General features: G+C 33.3%; 1 protein-coding gene across 3 annotated transcripts in view; it reads left to right on the top strand.

The window, feature by feature from the left end:
• Positions 1-287: 287 nt before the first annotated feature.
• Positions 288-19,599, top strand: part of LOC149221318 (uncharacterized) — a 119,963-nt gene continuing 100,651 nt past the window's right edge. For 2 of the 3 annotated variants that reach the window (XM_089385078.1, XM_089385077.1), the window contains exons 1-4: positions 288-2,703; positions 2,823-2,848; positions 3,127-3,157; positions 3,291-3,378. In XM_089385078.1, the coding sequence (XP_089241204.1) occupies positions 2,018-2,703; positions 2,823-2,848; positions 3,127-3,157; positions 3,291-3,378 (831 nt within the window). In that variant the 5' untranslated portion in view covers positions 288-2,017. The remainder of the gene's footprint in view (positions 2,704-2,822; positions 2,849-3,126; positions 3,158-3,290; positions 3,379-19,599) is intronic. The other variant, XM_089385076.1, reaches the window with a different exon arrangement.

Here is a 19,599-nt window from a genome sequence, read left to right as displayed (position 1 = left end):
AACGCAAAGTATGTTTAATGTTGGGGCGAATGATGTTGGAAAGAGATACCGCCCGCCCACCGATAAATATTTATATTTATTGTGCCGTGCGTCTGTCCGTCGGGAGCCGTTAGCTTGGCGTTAGTTTTGACGGCGCCTCGAAAAGGTTAAGCGGCGGATGATGTATCTGGAGAGTGGGGCGTCAAAATATCCGTGGCCATCGGACGGCCCGTATTGGTCGGTCGTACGTACGCTCTCTCTCTAAATAATTGGTGTTCCTTTTCAGAATTTTTACCATATCCGGCAAAGTTTTATCCTCTCCATTTATACAGACTTTTTACCACATCCGGCAAATGTGATGGTCTAAGTAGTTTAACGCGGTGGTATTTCGTACTGCCCTTTCTGCAATAATGGTTTTGTCAGTTTGCTGCTCTACACCTGTGGTCGCGAGCGTTTGGAGCTTCAAGAGGCAAGGTTTGGTCTGTGATTAATTCATGGCGGCGGCGGCGACTACTACTTGGGGTTGTGCGAAGGTATGAGCATCTCTTTAAGTCTTTTCAGGCATTGCTTCTGTGGAAAATCTTAGTATGGAGAAAGTCGCTCTACGGTATACCAAGAATGGCAATCTGTAGAGCATGAAATGCTTTTGTTGTGCTTTTCTGTTCTCTGACTCCAAAACCTTAAAGTTAGTAAAGTTCGGAGAGATCGGCTGTTTTACCGTGTGCTTTCAAGATTGTGATGAATCTTGTACCAGTCTAAAGGCTGCTCTATATGGAAACGAGGTAGAGTAGACCGTAGGTTATGTTTCAAGGCTTTGAATGCTATCGCATTTTTGTTTCTTTAAAGATTGTTTTCAAGTGATTGAAATTGTCTCGGGGAACTATTTCCAAGAGTCAGAAACGTTTAATCCAGACACCGGTTGCTAATCTCACAGTTCTTCCTTGTGAAGATACTTTTTATCTCTCTGAAGTTTGACAAATGAAGTTTGCAGATCTTTGCATGAAGTTTGTGAGATTTTGTAGTTCTCTGCGTAACTTTTGTTCACTCAAAGCTCTCAGAAATTGATTTGCAGCTGGCCCATAGTTAGTATATTCTTCGGTGTTTCAGATCTCTAAAGCTTATTAAGAGGAGACAGTTTGTAAGATTTGCAGCTGTCTGTGTCAATTGCCCATTCAAACTCCGTTCAAAGCCCTTACAAGTTGACTTTTCCCTGAAAAGAACTATGAAGCTCATCCCTAGTTAGTGTATTGCCCGCTGCTTAAGTTCTTTAAATGTTACAGACAAGAGGTAGCTTGTGAGATTTGTAGCTAGCTGTGTTACTTTTTCTCATTGAAACCCCTCAGAAGCTGATTTTCTTCAAGACTATGAAGCCGGCCTCTAGTTAGCATATTGTTGGTGTTCCACTGTTCAGAATCTTGAAACCTGATATTTCTGTGCAACATTGGAAAAATAATCGGTTGATTCAGCCGCTTAAAGGTTCTGTAGATTCAGTACATTGATTCAAAGAATCGGCAAGCGCTATTAGTTAGATTTCTGCCTTTCAAAAGTAAGTCTTGTAAGAAAATCTGGACGTCGAAGATTGCGGTAGAAGAAACGACATTCCTAATTTTGAGATGTAAAGAAGGTTAGGTAACACGATGAAGCTTTCAGGATAAACCTGCAAATAGGATAGATTTGAGCAGTGCTTATCCTTGAAGGCGATTCTCGAACCAAAGCCTTCTCTATTCTCGAGATTACGTCGAAGTTCGTTCAAGAAGCCGTGTACGGAAACTTATTGAAGTTCGCCCACGGCAGGTGAGCAGGTCTTAAGCTTGGCCGATGGAAAACTGCCCAAATCTGGACAATCTGTAAACTTTACTTCCATAAAATGTTTCGTATAGCGGTGGTAGCTAAATACGGCTTGAGAAACTCCAGATTCGTCACATAGGTAACGTCCGTTTGCCCTATATCCGTAATCCGAAATTTGTGGAAGACACGTCGCAGGCACGGGTTTTGTTGTGGTGATTTGTACTTTGGGCTTCTAATCGCGGCAGCGAAGATGAGGACTACAGACACATCTAGTATTGAACCGGTCGGGGAAATCACGCCCCGGAGTTCCGAGGAGACTGAATCTGCTTGTGTTGAAGCGGCCACGGTCACGCACATTCAGAGCAATAACGAAAAGAGACGTAGAGCGCCATTTCGATCTGAGATGGCCGAGTCTGGAACCTCCGTCTCATCTGTAGTGAACTCTATCACCTGCAATGAAAATATTAATTCCCTTGAACACGAGGCCTCCAGCAAGGCTATGGAATTGGATGCCGATGTAATCTCGTCAAATTCCACACAAGTCCCTCCGTCAAATGAAGGAAATCACAAGATTTTTGGGTTCTCTCTCAAAATCGAGACCCGAAACCTGATTTCCCGTGGAAATTTATTAAATGCCATAGCAAATGACGAACAGCAAAAGGATCCTGCCTGCGTGACACGGCATTTTTTTCCTCTTCATAACGGGGAGGCTTCTCAAGTCCTAATGCCCACGGAATGTACTGAAGGAAATCCGTTTATAGAATCCCACTGGACTCCAGTAACCTCCCGTCAACCAGAGAATGCAGAAACTCGGAAAAAGCAACCGGAAAATAACAAGCCCGTCAAGAAAAGCAGACGAGGACCACGATCCAGAAGCTCGCAGTTTCGAGGGGTGACCTTCTACAGGCGGACTGGACGTTGGGAATCACACATATGGTAATTTTTCTAACGCATTGTTCACATACACCCCCGTTTACTTCCTAGGACAATTTGTTTTTTGCAGTACTATCCATTCCAATACATCCCAATAATGGTCTGTAATTTGGTATTTTCAGGGATTGTGGAAAACAAGTCTATCTGGGTAAGTTAACGAAGAGCGTTTATTGTGGGAAATAAATGGTCGGTGTTTGAAAACAAATAAGTTTGGGGGGTGGGGAGGTCAGAGGCAGATCTTTGCCGAGCACTAAACTTTGCCTAATGATTAGATGTGTAAACTTAACTTTAATTGTTTCTGGTCATTCCTTTGTTCTGGGTTAATAGAAGACCATGTTTATCTGCATATGATTATTTTGTGCTATGAAATAACATTTGCTTTTCATGATTTCTAATGCCTTCGCTCTTCACCATTCCTAAATGCAGGTGGATTTGATACGGCTCATGCAGCTGCGAGGTAAAACATCACACCAGGTTGTGCTGGTTAGTCCGAAGATTTTAGTCACTTATCGCTGGGGTCAGACTAAGCCAATCGAGCTCTGACACCTCATTTATATAAATTGACATTTTAAATTAATGTTGTCCTGCAGAGCTTACGACAGGGCAGCTATCAAGTTTCGAGGAGTTGAAGCTGATATAAATTTTACTCTCACCGACTATCAAGAAGATTTAGACCAGGTTAGAATTTTTTGAATGATTTTCACGCCATTTCGTGAGTGTCGTTATGCTATGTGATTTTCTGTTCAGTTGAATATTAAGTTAGATGGAGGGCAGAGGGAAGGAGATATTTTGAAATATAGAATATATGTATATATATTTTTGATAGGAAATTAATAAGTCTAATTTCTTGCCACAAAATTAATAAGTCTAATTTCTTGCCCTGTAACTTGAAATTTGAGAATTAAAAAAAAAAAAAAAGGTCCAGGAAAAAAATACAGATATATTTTCCATATTTTCCATCTTAAACATATCTTGAAACTTAAAATTTAAGTAAACTCTAGAAGAATAAAATCTAACGATCAAATACAAAAAATTGAACTGAGAAAAAAACACAGATATATTTTAGATCTTAGACCTATTCAAATAAATTAAAAGACCAAACAGATAATACAATACATTACCATTAAACATATTGATAAATAATTATTAGGAAAAAATTCTTTCGTAAATAATAAAATTAATATTTTAATTACATTTGATTATTTTCTTTATATTTACATATCTGTGTCTTACTCTACTTTTATTTATATTATAGTAATAAATCTGTATTTATATTAATACTTGCTTTTACACGAAATATAAATTCTATTCAAATTTTCATTATGTAATTATAAAAATTTATATCGTTCTCTCACTTAAATATTGTTTTATAATTAAAATTTCGTTACAATTTTTTATTTATTTAATAGTTTCACTAGAATACAATTAATATTACAACACTGCCATTGCTGCTGGGAACAGACAGTGCAATTGCAACAGACAGTAATAGAGAGAGAGATTATATTTAGGTCTTTTATAATTAAAATTTCGTTACAATTTTTTATTTATTTAATAGTTTAATAGAATAAAATTAATATTACAACACTGCAATTGCTTGGAACAAACAGTGCAATTGCAACAGACAGTAATAGAGAGAAATTATATCTAGGTCTTAAATGTTTATTATTATTCTCATGGTTTTTCCCTTTCTTCGAATTCAATCTGATTCATTCCATTGTAAGCTTCTTGTCCGTATGCATTACCATTCAAAGAACCCCCTACTCTCTCTTCAAAATCATTCAAGTGTAGAGTTTGTCATGCTTTTTTCTCTTCCTGATATTTTAATATTATTCATTCTATTTTGAAGTTGAAAATCTTTAACCTAAAGAGATCAAGTTTCACCTAAAGAGATAACCCTTCTCTATTTTTAAAAAATATCATTAACATAACGTTTAAAGAATATATGAGAGACGAAACCCTATTTAACAAAACTTCTAATATCATTAGAAAATTTGAGAGGTCATAAAATATTCACAAAAATATTATTTAACATAACGTTTAAAGAATATATGACAGACGACAACCCTATTTAACACTTCTAATATCATTAGAAAATTTGAGAGGTCATAACATATGCACAGATGCCCAAAAATTGACTTGTAAAGTCTCAGAAAAGAAACCAAACAGATGCTTCGGATAGTAATGTCACGTTTGCTTAGAATATGAAGCTTCAAAAGTCTACAAAACTTCTAATTCGATGTGTTGTCATGACTTTTTATTTATATATATATATATATATATATATATATATATATATATATATTTTGATGTCGTGTTGTTTAATATTTGTTTCTACTTTACCTCTTGTAACAATATTTATTATAAGTACAATGTTTTGTTTGGGATATATGCTTCCACCTCTCGTAACATTACCTATGAAGCATAGATTTCAAAGAGCCATGGTCTTGTCATTAGTAAAGAAAGAGGGTCAATGACAAAATTGTATTTAAACTTGGCAAAAACATCAAGAGGAAATATCTTGAGATGTTGCAACAAAGAGTAAGTAGGTACAAACAAGAGTTTTGCCTTTATGAGTTACATGCCCTGAGGAGTGTTTAATTTCAGAAGGATTTTTTTGTTTAAAGATGTTAACTCTTGCCTTTTTGAGTTACATGCACTGAGGAGTGTTTAATTTAAGGAGGATTTTTTTTTAAAGATGTTAATCTGTAGTATAGAGTGTTTAAGGATGAATTTTTTAAAAAAAGTTAATTTTTTAATAGTTTAAGGATGAATTTTTTAAAAGAAGTTAATTTTTTAATAATGTAATATTTTTTTTATTAGAGCTAAAATACTCTATTTGAATAGTAAATAAATATATTTATGAGTTTTTTTTTTTTGAGTTAACATAGGTAACATGCAATAGGAAATATTTTCCTAATTTAAAGATAACTTTATTTTAAAGAAGTTAATTTTCATTATAAAGTGTTTATAATATATATTTTCATAATCTAATTTTTTTTTAATTAGAGGTAAAATATACTATTTGTTATTAGAAGAGGTAAATTTATATTAAGTTTGGGTTTATCATGAGTGGGTAAAGATCCAAATCTTTTTAGGTGAAAACCTTTTTTAAATTGAAAAAAAATTAAAGAAAGATATATGTGTGAAAGAATTCTATTTTTTGGTTAATAAATCTAGAGTAAAGATCAATCTTATTTAAAATAAATAGTAGAATATTTATAGAATACTCACAGTTTGATATCTTATTATTGGAATTCAATCATCGAGGGACAAAGATTTTTCCATGTTTTTCTACATGTAGATCCACTTACAACATAGATATAGAGGGAAGGGTGACTTATGAGAAAGAGGTTGGACTTTATTTTCTCCATTTTTTTCTACATTGTAGATCTACTTACAACTTTGATATGGAGGGAGGGATGACTTATGACAAAGAGGTTGGGAAATGAAGCGGATTTACTAAATGCTTTTTAATCATGTTTTAGGAGTCATGTATTTATTAAGTTTAAGGAGTTATGTACAAATCTAGGAACATCGGGGAAATCTAACTTGCTCTTTTTCTTCTCCTGGGTTTTAAAAACCTTGGCTTACATATATAGGTTTTTAAAGTATAGAAGGAAAAAGAGAACTTCAATTTTGGTGACATTATCTGTGGGAGTTGATATGTCCTTCTAAAGCAAAGTTTTTTAATGTAATGTTTATTGATGAAAAAGTAAAAACTTGGGATATATTATAGAAGAGGAATTGAGATAGGCCTATCATCTGTTCTTTGTGAACTCAGTGAAGAGACAAATGGTCATTTGATCATGGTTTGTGATTATTCAAAATAGGAGTGGCCGGAAGTGGAGTAATAAAATGATTGAAAAGTGTTTGGTCAAAGAATTCTATTGAAGTATGTTTGAGGAATTGGGAAAGGAATTCACAAAGAAAGGATTTTAAGGCTCTTCCATTAATTGTGGCTTGAGCATACGTTTGACTAGGAACCTTTCATTTTTTGAAGAAAAATACTTTCTTCCTGTAAAGTGTGCAACTAATGGGTTGGCATATTGAGTCATTTTCCACTAGATAAGGAAGAGAAATTCATAAATATGGTTGTTCAAGAACAAATTGCTAAGAGCTTTCCTAGGGTTTTTTTCTAACAGGCATCATACTGAGATTAGGAGGTATGTGAATAAGGAGGGATTCTAATTTTTCCCTGTAATTATGCAAAATTGTTGGAAAATGAAGAAGGAATTAACACTTTACAGGTGTAGATAGGTAAAAAAAAAGAAAAAAAGATGTCACAATGTGTTTCTAAAATTTGTCTTGGAATAGGTAAAAGTTTTGAAAGTGTTATTTGAACATCTTCTTCCATATAGGGAGAAACATAGAAATTGATGGATTATCCAAAGCCAAAATAATATTCTAGCCTAGTAATTGAGTGATAATAAAAAATAAAAATAGTCATGTTTTAGAATTATCACCCTCTATGATTCTTTATAAGATTTTTATTATTTCTAATTAAAATTTACTCTTTATTAATTTTGATCATACTTTTATTTCATTTTTCTATTTTTATAAATTAAATTATCACAAAAAAATATTTATATATTAAAATTATTTTTTAAATGAAAATAATAGCCATAATCAATAAATAGAAATATACCTTTACATTCATTAGTATTTCAAAAAAGATTGATAAAATTATTTCTCTTTCCAAATTAGTGAGCATTTCGAATCTTTGTTCGTATCCATTTTCAAGATATATTAGCCCCATTTGTCATGAAGATGGATCATAAACTGGATCCAAAACATCCACCAATAATAAATCAAACCTCGAATATAAATAATGCCTTCAAAGACAAGTCATAATAAGGATTTTCATTAGATTCGTTAAGAACATCATCAAAGTTATTATTTCTAATAATTTTAAAGTTTGAACAATAAGTTTTAAAGTCTAAGAGACCAATTATAACGAGGAAGTTATAATTTCCTAAAAAAAAACATCATATTATGATGCTTAGAAAAAGTGCATGACCATTAAACATCGCGAGCTCATGATTTTCTCCCTATAAAAGTTGGAAATTGGATTCTTATAACTCATTTTCCGCCATGTCATGAGTTGTTGTATTTAAGATTTATGGAAGGATTTGCAAAATGCAGTGTGAGAAATTAAATAATTGTGGGTTTGATTGCAAAGTGTTTACATAATATTGTTTTAGGTGTTTGAATGATTCTAAATTTCTATGTATGTATGTTTGTTTTTTTAATAAATTAATTATGTTTTAATATGAAAATGAAAATATAGAATGTTATATAAAAAAAATTAATTTTTCTCTTTTAAAATATTCAAAAATTTATATTATGTTGAATTTAATTTTCGAAAATCTTTACAAAGAATTTGAGTTTTATTTTTTTAAATATTAAATTTTAAGAATGTTTTTAAAGTAAGGTTAAAATTTATATAATACTCAAAAATTTATCTTTTAAAATATATTTTTTTTAAATCTTTAAAAAGAATTTGAATTTTTTTCTTTAATATTTTAAAATTAAGTTGTACAAAGCGTCAGAGTTTCTGAAATAGGTATGTTTAGAAACGTTACTTCCTAAAAATAGAAACATTGGTGGAGGCTTCACCTCCGAAAATTGGTTGAAACCTCTGTCAAAACTTCATATATATATATAAAGTGAACGACACAATATCTTGCAAGGGAAAAATGGTATAAGATTTGTATACGCCATGGATAGAAAGGATCTGCCATATTTGTGAGAATAGGAGCATGAGGATGAAAACCACTTCCTCTTAGAGTGCCCTGCATACAACCACATTAGATCTCAATTTCACAACCTTTGTTACAATACTGACTTTCCTAGCCTTTTACAATGCCAAAATTATAGTGAACTCGGAAGGCTTCTCTCCATGCTTTTTGAGCATAGGAATAAAATCTTAAATCAAAATAAATAATTTGTCTTTTTAGGTCCGATAGATCATTTTTATTATAGTGAACTCGGAAGGCTTCTCTCCATGCTTTTTGAGCATAGGAATAAAATCTTAAATCAAAATAAATAATTTGTCTTTTTAGGTCCGATAGATCATTTTTTGGTCTCAGCAGACGTTAACCATCATCATCATCATCATATGACAATTTAGAAAGAAAACCAAGTCTATATTAACTCTCATAAATAATTTCATGATAGTTGAGTTTGAATCAAATTTCCGTTAAATTTCAAAATTTTAAACAAGAATAATCCCGAAACACCAGGTTCCTAAAAATTTTGTGCAATGTAGCTTTTAAAATATATCAAATCTTTTAAAATTCATATGATACTCAATAATCTATCTTTTAAAATATCGTTAAAATTCATATGATACTCAAGTATCCATGCTTAATAAGAGTGGAACAAATTTCGCAGTGAAATAACCGTAGTGTTAATTAAATTTTAAGTCTCTTTTAAAAGCTAAGTGATATAAATAAATAGTAACATCAAAGAAATGTTTCAAAATCTATATAAATAGTTAATTAAATAATATTCTATACCAAATTTATTTAGAGAGGTTAAAACCATTCAAGAATATAGTTCAGATTACACAATATCCTGGTTAATCATAGGTAAACCAAATTAAATATATCGGTATCCACCTCGACTCACCAGTATAGGATCAGGTCAACGGTGGCGTTAAACAGAAACATTAACATTGGGAAATAATAGTTCCCTCCAAACGAGCTTCATATTCAAATCATTGAAAATTCTAATTAGCGTTGGAATTTTAAATCAATGTTATTTGTTAAATTTGAAGTTTATAATTAAATGGTTTTCAAGTCTTCTCGTAGACGGGCTGTAATTAGTTATTTAAATTATTAAATATTTTAAAATAAATTTAAATATTAAATATTTGAAATTATTTTTTTATATTATTTTAAAATAAATTTAAATATTAAATATTTAAAATATTTTTTTAAATTAAAAGTCTTAGTTAGCCTTGGAATTGTAAATCAATGTTACTTGTTAAATTTGAAATTTATAATTAAATGGTTCTCAATCTTTTAGAGTTTAACGGTGTGAAGATTTATTATAACTAGATATGGAACACACTTTAATTATTAAATTTCTAAAATAAATTTAAATATTAAATATTTGAAATTAAAAAACATAAATTATTGAAAATTCTAATTAGCTTTGAAATTTTAAATCAATATTATTGGTTAAATTTAAAATTTATAATTAAATAGTTCTGTCTTTGGGAATAAAACACAGTTTAATTATTAAATATTTTAAAATAAATTTAAATATTAAATATTTGAAATTATATATATATAAATATATAAATATTAAATATTAAATATTTAAAAATATAATACTAACAAATAAAGAGCAATTTCTATTTCACCCGGACTCCTTACTAATTCCTTTGCTAGAGTTAGACAAGTACATTTCTACAATAAAATAATGCAAGTTAATGTACACTCTTATAAGGTGAAAAATGATAAGCGATAGTATTGTTCTACACAGCTGAACGTTTAAATTTGATGTTAGGGATTTTAGGTTTTGAAATTATCGTTGTTATATACGAATATTTAATTTTAATATTGTGATTTTAAGTTTTGATATATTTTTTTCTAAATATCATTTAAAATATCACTTTTTATTCTTGTTCCTGTTTTATACGAGTTTTTTAAATATGACTTCACACATTAGTTTTCCTTAATATCAATTGTCACCTTTACCTTTATGTCCTTCACATAAAGTGATATTAAAAATTCCATACTTATGTTTTAGGTTGAGGCATCATATTGCGCTGAATCTTATTATCTGTAAAAGACCTTATTATCTAGTACCCTATTTAATAATTCATTTTTGGCAAAATCCCACTTAATTTTTAGTTGAATAAATTGTTGGTATTTCTTTTTAAATTTAGTTTATGTCTAAAGAAACAAGTTTTAAAAATTTAAACTAATTTTAAATTATACATTTAATATTAAAAAAATTATAAAATTATGACATCATCATATTATAAAAATAAAATGATAAGAGGTTGTTTACCAATGGTTAAATTATATATTTAATATTAAAAAAATCATAAAATTATGAAATCGTTTTATTATAAAAAAATGATAAGAGGTTATTAGAGTTGAAGTTGAGAGATTGGAAGCCAAAGTTCAATATTGTGAATCGAATCAATATTTTATTTTACTAATATTATATAGTAGAATGATATAATATTTTATGTTTGTTTTGTATTGTTTTTGTTTTGTATTTTTAATTTTTTAATTTGTTTTTCAGAAAAGTATTTAGAGGAATTGATAACTTAGTTAGTTTGTTATTATTGGATTATGTCTACTTACATATATTTTTTTTTGTCTTTTTAAATTTAGTTAAACAAAAAAAATTTAATTTTAAATTTCATAATTTACATAATACTTCATAACATGACCATCACTAATTCCATTATTAAAAAGTTTAAATTACACATAATACATACTTTTATCTTTCATAACATGAACATCACCAATTCTATTACTAAAAAGTTTAAATTACATAATATTAATATATATTTTTATCTTTATCTTCACTCCACTATCTTCTTTTAATATGTTATTAAAAGAAAGTTTTAAAAAGCCAAGGACACTCTTCTTTCTATGGTAAGTACTTTATTTTTAACCATCTGATTATTTAAAAAGAAACCTTAAAATTTTGTAAGTTTTTTTCCTCATACAAAAATAAATTAATATTTTCAAAAAATATATAAAACATTAAGAAAATTGAATTACCAAATGTAAGTTATTGTTAAAAGACTTATATAGATTGAAATTATTTATACAAAACTTGAAACTTTCCGTGCTTCATAATTTACCCATTTCACGCTCATAACGTGACAATGAAGTCATTCTAAGTGTTTCTAATCGATCGTGTAATAACGAGATGACTTTGAAAAGGAACTTGTGAGGTGAAAATGGAGATAACCAATCAATATTTTATAATAAATTCTCAAACACATCATGTAAGGTTAGTTTATGCCCCCCTGGAACCTGATCTAACACCTTTAGCTCTCCACAATTTATTTATTTTCTTTTAATATTATTATAAAAAAAAACTAATTATAATATATAATTTATTAATAATAAATTTATAATTTATAATTATAGTTAATAATATTTTTATTTTTTTAAATAAATATTAATTATAATGAAATAAGTGAAGTGGGTAGAGGATGTATTTATATATGGGAAAGTATATTTTTAAACAAATACAAAGTAAAAAAATTATGTAAAAGTATTTTCTTTACTAATAATATAATTCGCTGGTGAGATATATCTCAGAGGATTGAAGTTCTGATCACTTGGATTCACAAGGGCTTATCAACATGCGTTTTCCATCTGTGCTACCATCCACAAATGTTTAAAAACAATGTTACAAGTTATTGAACCATTAATGTACTCCAAATTATTAATCAACATTATCACTCATCAAACTCATTATTGATTCACCATTGCTAGAAGTGGGATCATCAACTAGAGTTACCTAAACATCATCTAACTCAAAGTATTTAGACTTGGATTACTCAACCTTATAATATGATAGAAGTTGAAAAAGTTTAACATGCCTGACCAATTACTTTTCTTTCAATGAAACACACATTATTATTAAGACTATGGTAGACTAGAACAATCAATACCAACAACATCAAGGTATGTAAAGGGCTTCATGCTCTTTTTATCAAATGCCAATCCTATACTCTCACACTAAATCAAATGGAAACATTGTAATCCCTCAAATCCTAAAATCCTAAAAACTATTAAGTCTATTGGTTTTTGAGTGAGATTTAAAATTATAGTTTCTCCATATGAAATCCAATGAGGCCCGAATCACTCTCAAAAACAGCCCGAGTCAATTTATGGTAATGTTAAAAATTTAAGTAAAATGATAGAAAATGAAAAATATAGAAAATGTGACTTTTAACATTACCATTGATTGCAATTCATGGTAATGTTAACAATTTAAGTAAAATGATGAAAACGAAAAATATAGGAAATGTGGCTTCTAATATTACCATTGATTGCCAACATTATCAAGGTTGAGTTAGATTTTTTCTTTAGGTTTAGGGTTTAAGAGAGGGAGGTTTGGTTTTATGGCCAAGGTGGTTTTTTTGGAAGAAAAACAACTCTAGGTTTTCTTCCAAAACCACCTCGAAAATTGCAATCAATGATTCCGAATTCCCCATAAATGTGAGATCTAACTAGATTGGTTAGGGTTAAAATCAACTGGTTATAACAAACTTGTATTAATTAAATACTTAATCAAGAGAAATTTACCAAACTTATATTAATTAAATACTTCATCTCAAGAAAAATTGCCCTCCAATTGGATTTTTCTACTAATTTATAATTAAATACTTAATCTAAATCATTATGTGCTTAATCAAGAGAAATTTAGCCGACTGATACTTTAGATACTTAATCAAGAAAAAATTGCCTTCCAATTGAATTTTTGGAGTGATTTGTTATCAAACTAACCAATTTAACTTGTTTCCCATTCATACCAAATCAACCAATTTTTAAACTGTATTAAGTTCTAAATGTTATGTGGGCCTGTGTGTGAATGGCCCAGTAATCATTTCTATAAGTAATGTTAACACCCTAAAGATTTGCTCGTGTGGTTTGGGTGTTGTGGTGATTTGGAGATGCCAAAAGATTTGTTTTGTATTGTGTGTGTATTAGTGTTTGTTACCTTTATAAGTTCACGTGGTGGTTGTATGTCTTGATATAAAAAGATATATAATTGTAAGACAAGAGTGGCATTTTGAATCCATGTTTGAATGGCCACGTGTTAATAGGAAGTGAGTCGGTTATTAACATATATTTAAGTTTCAGAATTTTCAATAATTCTATATAACTTTATAGAGAGGTTGTTACCTCTCGAGATGAAGGTACGTTGAGGTTTCAACGAACCCAAGTTGATAAATATTGAATCAATTTTTTTACTTTTTATTTTTTTATATGACAAATTATTTATATTTAAATTTGGTGATGTCTTATAAAAAAAGGTGGATAATAATATTTATAATTTTTTCATAAGACTTTGTTGCATGCATTTGAACCTAGCTACTAAATGCTTGTATTTTTATATTCAAAGATTCTTGGTTCCCTTGTTTATTATGTAGGGGAGATTTTATGTTTTTTCTTAATCGTTATGGATTTAAAAGACTTCGTCAAAATTTGGTAGTTTAAAAAAATGGTATCGAAAATAAACTTTTTATTTAGTGAACAGATTTGATGAAGGTGTTGTTCTCGACGTAAAAGTTGTTATACTCGTGGTTAAATATATTCATTTTATACTTTAAAAGCACTTACTTTTTTATGGAGGTACCACATTTTGGTTATAAATTTTTGTAGCTGATCATACACATGATCATCTAGTTTGATGATTCTCAAGGTAGTTTCATGTATCACGAAGCACGGGTTACATTCTTTGAGACACTTTTGGGCTATTTTTGCACACACGGACTTTATTTACACATTTCATGTTGAACAAAGAAAAGAGCTCTCTATATATGTCATGTTTTGTTAATTTTAGGTATGTTCTATGTTTAGAGCAATTTACTTTAATTTTTCCTTTTTAACTCAATATCAATTCCAGATTGGCAATCACATCAGCATGATAGAAAAGTGCAGATAGAACATAAACATAAACATCAAAAGACCAGCCAAGACAAGAGGACACAAGATGTGGCGCCAGCCAGGGACAAACCCCAATGTGGGGAAACCCTTGATCAAATCTTCTTATATTCTTCAATAGTTCAGCAGAGGGAGATAATACATATACAATTGAAGTCAACACTTTAACTTTCCAAGATAGGAGATCAGACATCAGATATCTTCACCATGAAGATGGCACAAAGCAGTGGATGATAGGCTTGGAGCAGCTGAACCAAATACCCAGAATACTGAAGCTTTCCTTCTATAAAGCTCTTCCTCCTTTGCTGCTTCACTGATCATGCCAAGGCTACTGATTTGGCACATTTCATATCTGATGCATTTAATGGGAGACCTGGACACTAGATAGAGCACAAACGTTGTGAGCTACAACACTCTAAACAAACCCCACAGTCCACCTATTGACTGCAGTTTGCCTGCACACATTTTCTCCAATGATACATGGCCTTATAGGGTCTGAATGCAGCACTTAAAGAGGCCTCCAATTGCTAGATATGGCTTGCGGCCTAGCCCGACAGTTCATTGTCACCTTGTCCCTTCATGCAGCGACTCAATCAGTGTTTATGCAATAGAACCATAGATCCTCCTCATTGGAGACTTTTGCCCGACATATCATACCCAAACAATACGGAAATGGCCATGTTGTCACCAACAATAATGTGGCATGATCCCAGCGGCTAGGTGACTGCGAAAGACCTCCTGCTAGACAACAACTCGCTGTACTGCCTGTGACTATCCTCCTGTAGCTGCGGATCACCGTCTAGCTGTGAAACAATGTGTAAGGGGTTCTTAGAAAAGTCACCCTTAACTGTGGATTGAGTCCTCTAATGATAGCGAAATTAAGACACCTTAGTATAGCGTATAAGGGCTTCTTTGAATCACCTTTCACTGTGGCTTGAGTTCACCTCTTGACCTACAGTTTAGGCTTCAGTACTGCAGCTAAGATGTCCTAGTTCTCCTTACTTGAACAACACCTAAATCACATCCTTGAGGACTTTGTATGAGTCTCTTCCTTACTGTGGATTAGGAGTTCATTAGGCTCTCTTTTACTGTGTCTAGCTGTGTATAGAGGACAACAACTAGGGCTTTTATGGAGCTTCCTTTGATTGCGTATATAAGCTCCCTTTGACAGCGTATGGAAGCCTCCTTCATGACCATGTTATGTGCCTCCTCTTGCTGCTTACACACCTCCAATGACTACGGCTTAGGACAACGTATTAGGGCGTCATTTAGCAGTGGTTAGATCTCCTTCAGGGCTGAGATTAGAGCTTCTCTTTACCTGTGTTTAGCCTCTCCTAGGACTGCATAGGAGAGCCTCCTTTAGGGTAGCGAAGGTGCCTCTCTCCAACGTGATAGTCATCCTCCATGACTACATCTATAGGGCCTACGTCTAGATTTCTCCTGACTATAATTGAGGGCAATGTATAGGTCTCTTTAGACAACGTTTAGAGCTAGGGCAGCGTATTCTCTTAGGGACTCCTACTTCCACCAAAACCCAAATAGGTGGAGAGGAAGAGGTCACAAGAGGTGTGTGTAAATGACTTGAAGGCCACCTCTATTTATGGTGCAACGTTGAGGTAGAGTGGGGGTAATTTGGTTGCTGGCCGACCTTGACGAATAGTCACATAACAAAAATAAATTCATATCTCCATGAATACATGTCGGAATCAAAGGTGCCTCTCTCCAACGTGATAGTCATCCTCCATGACTACATCTATAGGGCCTGCGTCTAGATTTCTCTTGACTATAATTTAGGGCAATGTATAGGTCTCTTTAGACAACGTTTAGAGCTAGGGCAGCGTATTCTCTTAGGGACTCCTACTTCCACCAAAACCCAAATAGGTGGAGAGGAAGAGGTCACAAGAGGTTTGTGTAAATGACTTGAAGGCCACCTCTATTTATGGTGCAACGTTGAGGTAGAGTGGGGTAATTTGGTTGCTGGCCGACCTTGACGAATAGTCACATAACAAAAATAAATTCATATCTCCATGAATACATGTCAGAATCAAATGATACTTAGATCAATCCTACACCTCTCGATGAGAGGAATCCAAGAAAAATATTAGCTACCATGAATAAGAAGACCCACATGGAGTTTGGTCCTAGTTGCCAATTTTAACACTCCCTCTCATCTAGGGAGAACTCCATCTCTGCTAATCCATCTGCCAAACTGTACTATCTCTGCCATCAATGCCCTGCACTGCTATGCTCTGCTCTACTGAACTATGAGGAAGAAGAAGTGATCGAGATTGTATCATACCATTCTCTACTGACCCAAAGTCAGTCCCATATAAAGAGAGTGTCTCATACCACTCTTACTGATCCGAAATCAGTTCCAAATAGAGAGAGTGTCTCATACCATTCTTACTAATCTGAAATCAATTCCAAATAAAGAGAGTGTCTCATACCACTCTTACTGATCCAAAATCAGTCCTAAATAAAGAGTGTCTCATACCACTCTTACTGATCCGAAATCAGTTCCAAATAAAGAGAGTGTCTCATACCACTCCTACTGATCCGAAATTAGTTCCAAATAAAGAGTGTCTCATATCACTCTTACTGACACGAAGTCAATTCCAATTTATCCCATATTAATATCATCCTAGCATAAGGAGTATGGTAGTAACACGATGCGTCCATCGGTGCTACTCATTGGCTAGATGAGAGGTACTTCCCATGAGTCCCAAACTGCATGGGTAGGATGTCTCAGCAGGAGAAGGATGAACCACTCATCCTGCCTACATGTCACCATGGGTTATCCCAGGGGAAGGTTGAACCACTCACCCTGTACACAACAAATCACTAAGGGAAGACTAAACCACTCACCCTATGATTGTGTCTCTGCAGGAGAAGGATGAACCACTCATCCTGCCTACATAGCAAACCAGTAGGGGAAGGCTGAACCACTCACCTTGTGATTGCTCGTCACTCCAAGAAGTACCCCCAAGCCCCTCGAAGCTCGCAAAGCTCAATGTCCATATCATACAGGACCTTCACGAGAGATTCTCTCCACGACTCCTAGTCATTCTCAGAAACTCAAGAATTTGACCTTTCCCAGGGGCTTCATCTGAATATCGACGACCTATACATCAGTCCCAGAGTGATGGAGCCTTCTTGCTCCCTGTTGTACCATATCCCAGACAAAGTGGTACCTGATGCCTATATGCTTGGAGCCATCATAGAGCACGAGATTCCTCAACAATCGAATCCCCCTCTGGTTGTCACAGAAGATCACGGTGGTATCCAACACATCTCCAAAACTGCTCACTAAAGAGTTTCCACAAACAAATAGCTTCACATGAGGTCATACTCGTAGCTATGTATCCAGCCTCAGCGGTGCTCAAAGCAACTGACTTCTGCTTCCTGCTCATCCAGGATATCGAAGGAGAACCCAAAGAGAACTAGCACCCAGAAGTTCTCTTGCGATCCTCCACACTGCCTGCTTAATCAGCATCAGAATAATCATGCAACCTCACAACTCCAGCAGTTTATCTTAGTCCATGCGTGATTATGCCTCGAAGATATCTCAAAAGATTCTTGGCACCAATCCAATGAGGCTCAGCCATAAGTTGCCTCAACATGCTAACTGCAAAACATATATCCGAATGGGAGTTCACCAAGAACATCAATGCTACTATGAGTTGACGAAACTCAGACGCATTTCCCAAATCAGGTCCAACAGCACTATCGCATAACTTCTTAAAGTTAAGCTCCATCGAGGTAGTCACGGGCTTGCAGTTCACCATTCCAAATCCGAAATCCAACTCCCTCTTACTTTTCAAATGAGAGGGTCTGTACCTGCTAGAAAGAGGTCATCCTCATAAGGTACCAGTATGAGAGGTCTATCATCCACAACCTTAAATCAAGGGTTTGGATCGGCTCCACTCCTAGTGAATCCCCACTTCATCATCTAGCTATCAATCCTCTCATACCAAGCCTGAGGTGTTTTCTCTAAATCATAGAGAGCTTTTTTCAACCTCCATACATGAGATTCTTGATCATGAATCTCAAACCCCTTGGGTTGTTCCAGATATGTGGTCTTGCTATTACATGAGGGGAATGGTCCCCTTGTAAGATGCCAATTTACCAAAGAGTCCGGAGGAGAAATAGTGGAGAGGGCCAATATAAGATAATACTCCTCTTGCTTATCAGAAACAACATTTGATTCTTCATACCTGGAGTTCCTTTCTTTCTTGGAGAGTCGACCATTTCCTTGATGACCTGCATTCCTTTTTCCTTTTCCATTGTACCAGTCATTCCTCATATCATTGAAGATTCCCCTAGAATGATTTTTATCATCATAAAGTGATGTGTCCCTTCTATTCAGACACTCCTCACATAATGGCCAAAATTATTGCAAGCAAGGCATCTACCTTTCCTTCCACACTTAGTGTACTTGTTCTTTGTAGCAGTTGGTGCATTAGATGGAGGTTAAGGGATTTTACCCTCTACATAATTCAGCCCTTCTTACTCTTCCAATGTCAGATTCAAAGACAACTTCCGTCCATGATAGACCTTTTATGGAGCTTATCTTCAACCGGGAAGAGGGATGAGGAACCCATTGAGCCTTTGACCTTGTCCAACTGCCTTTGGTGATTTCTCTTTCACTCTTGCTTAGGCTTTGTCTTCGCCTCAGCTGTAATACCATGTTAATTTTAGGTATGTTTTATGCCTAGAGCAATTTTCTTCAATTTTTCCATTTTAGCTCAATATCAATTCCATATTAGCAATCACATCAGCATGATAGTAAAGTGTAGATATAACATTAACATAAACATCAGAAGACAATCCAAGACAAGAGGACACAAAATGTGGCACCAACTAGGGACAAACCCCAATGTGGGGAAACCCTTGATCAAATCTTCTTATATTCTTCAATAGTTCAGCAGAGAGAGAGATAGTACATATACATTTGAAGTCAACACTTTGACTTGCCAAGATAGGAGACCAAACATCAAATATCTTCACCATGAAGATGGCACAAAGTAGCAAATGATAGGCCTAGAGCAACTCAACCAAATACCTAGAATACTGAAGCTTTCCTTCTATAAAGCTCTTCCTCCTTTGCTGCTTCACTGATCATGGCAAGGTTGTTGATCTGGCACCATTCATATCTGATGCATTTCATGGGAGACATAGACACTAGATAGAGCACAAACGTTGTGAGCTAAAACACTCTAAACAAACCCCACATTGCACTTATTGA

Source organism: Pinus tabuliformis, chromosome Q (genome assembly GCF_031772625.1).
Source record: "Pinus tabuliformis cultivar Carrire ecotype Pingquan chromosome Q, CPIR1, whole genome shotgun sequence".
NCBI classification, from domain to species: Eukaryota; Viridiplantae; Streptophyta; class Pinopsida; order Pinales; family Pinaceae; genus Pinus; species Pinus tabuliformis.
This window is presented reverse-complemented; position numbering and strand designations above follow the sequence as displayed.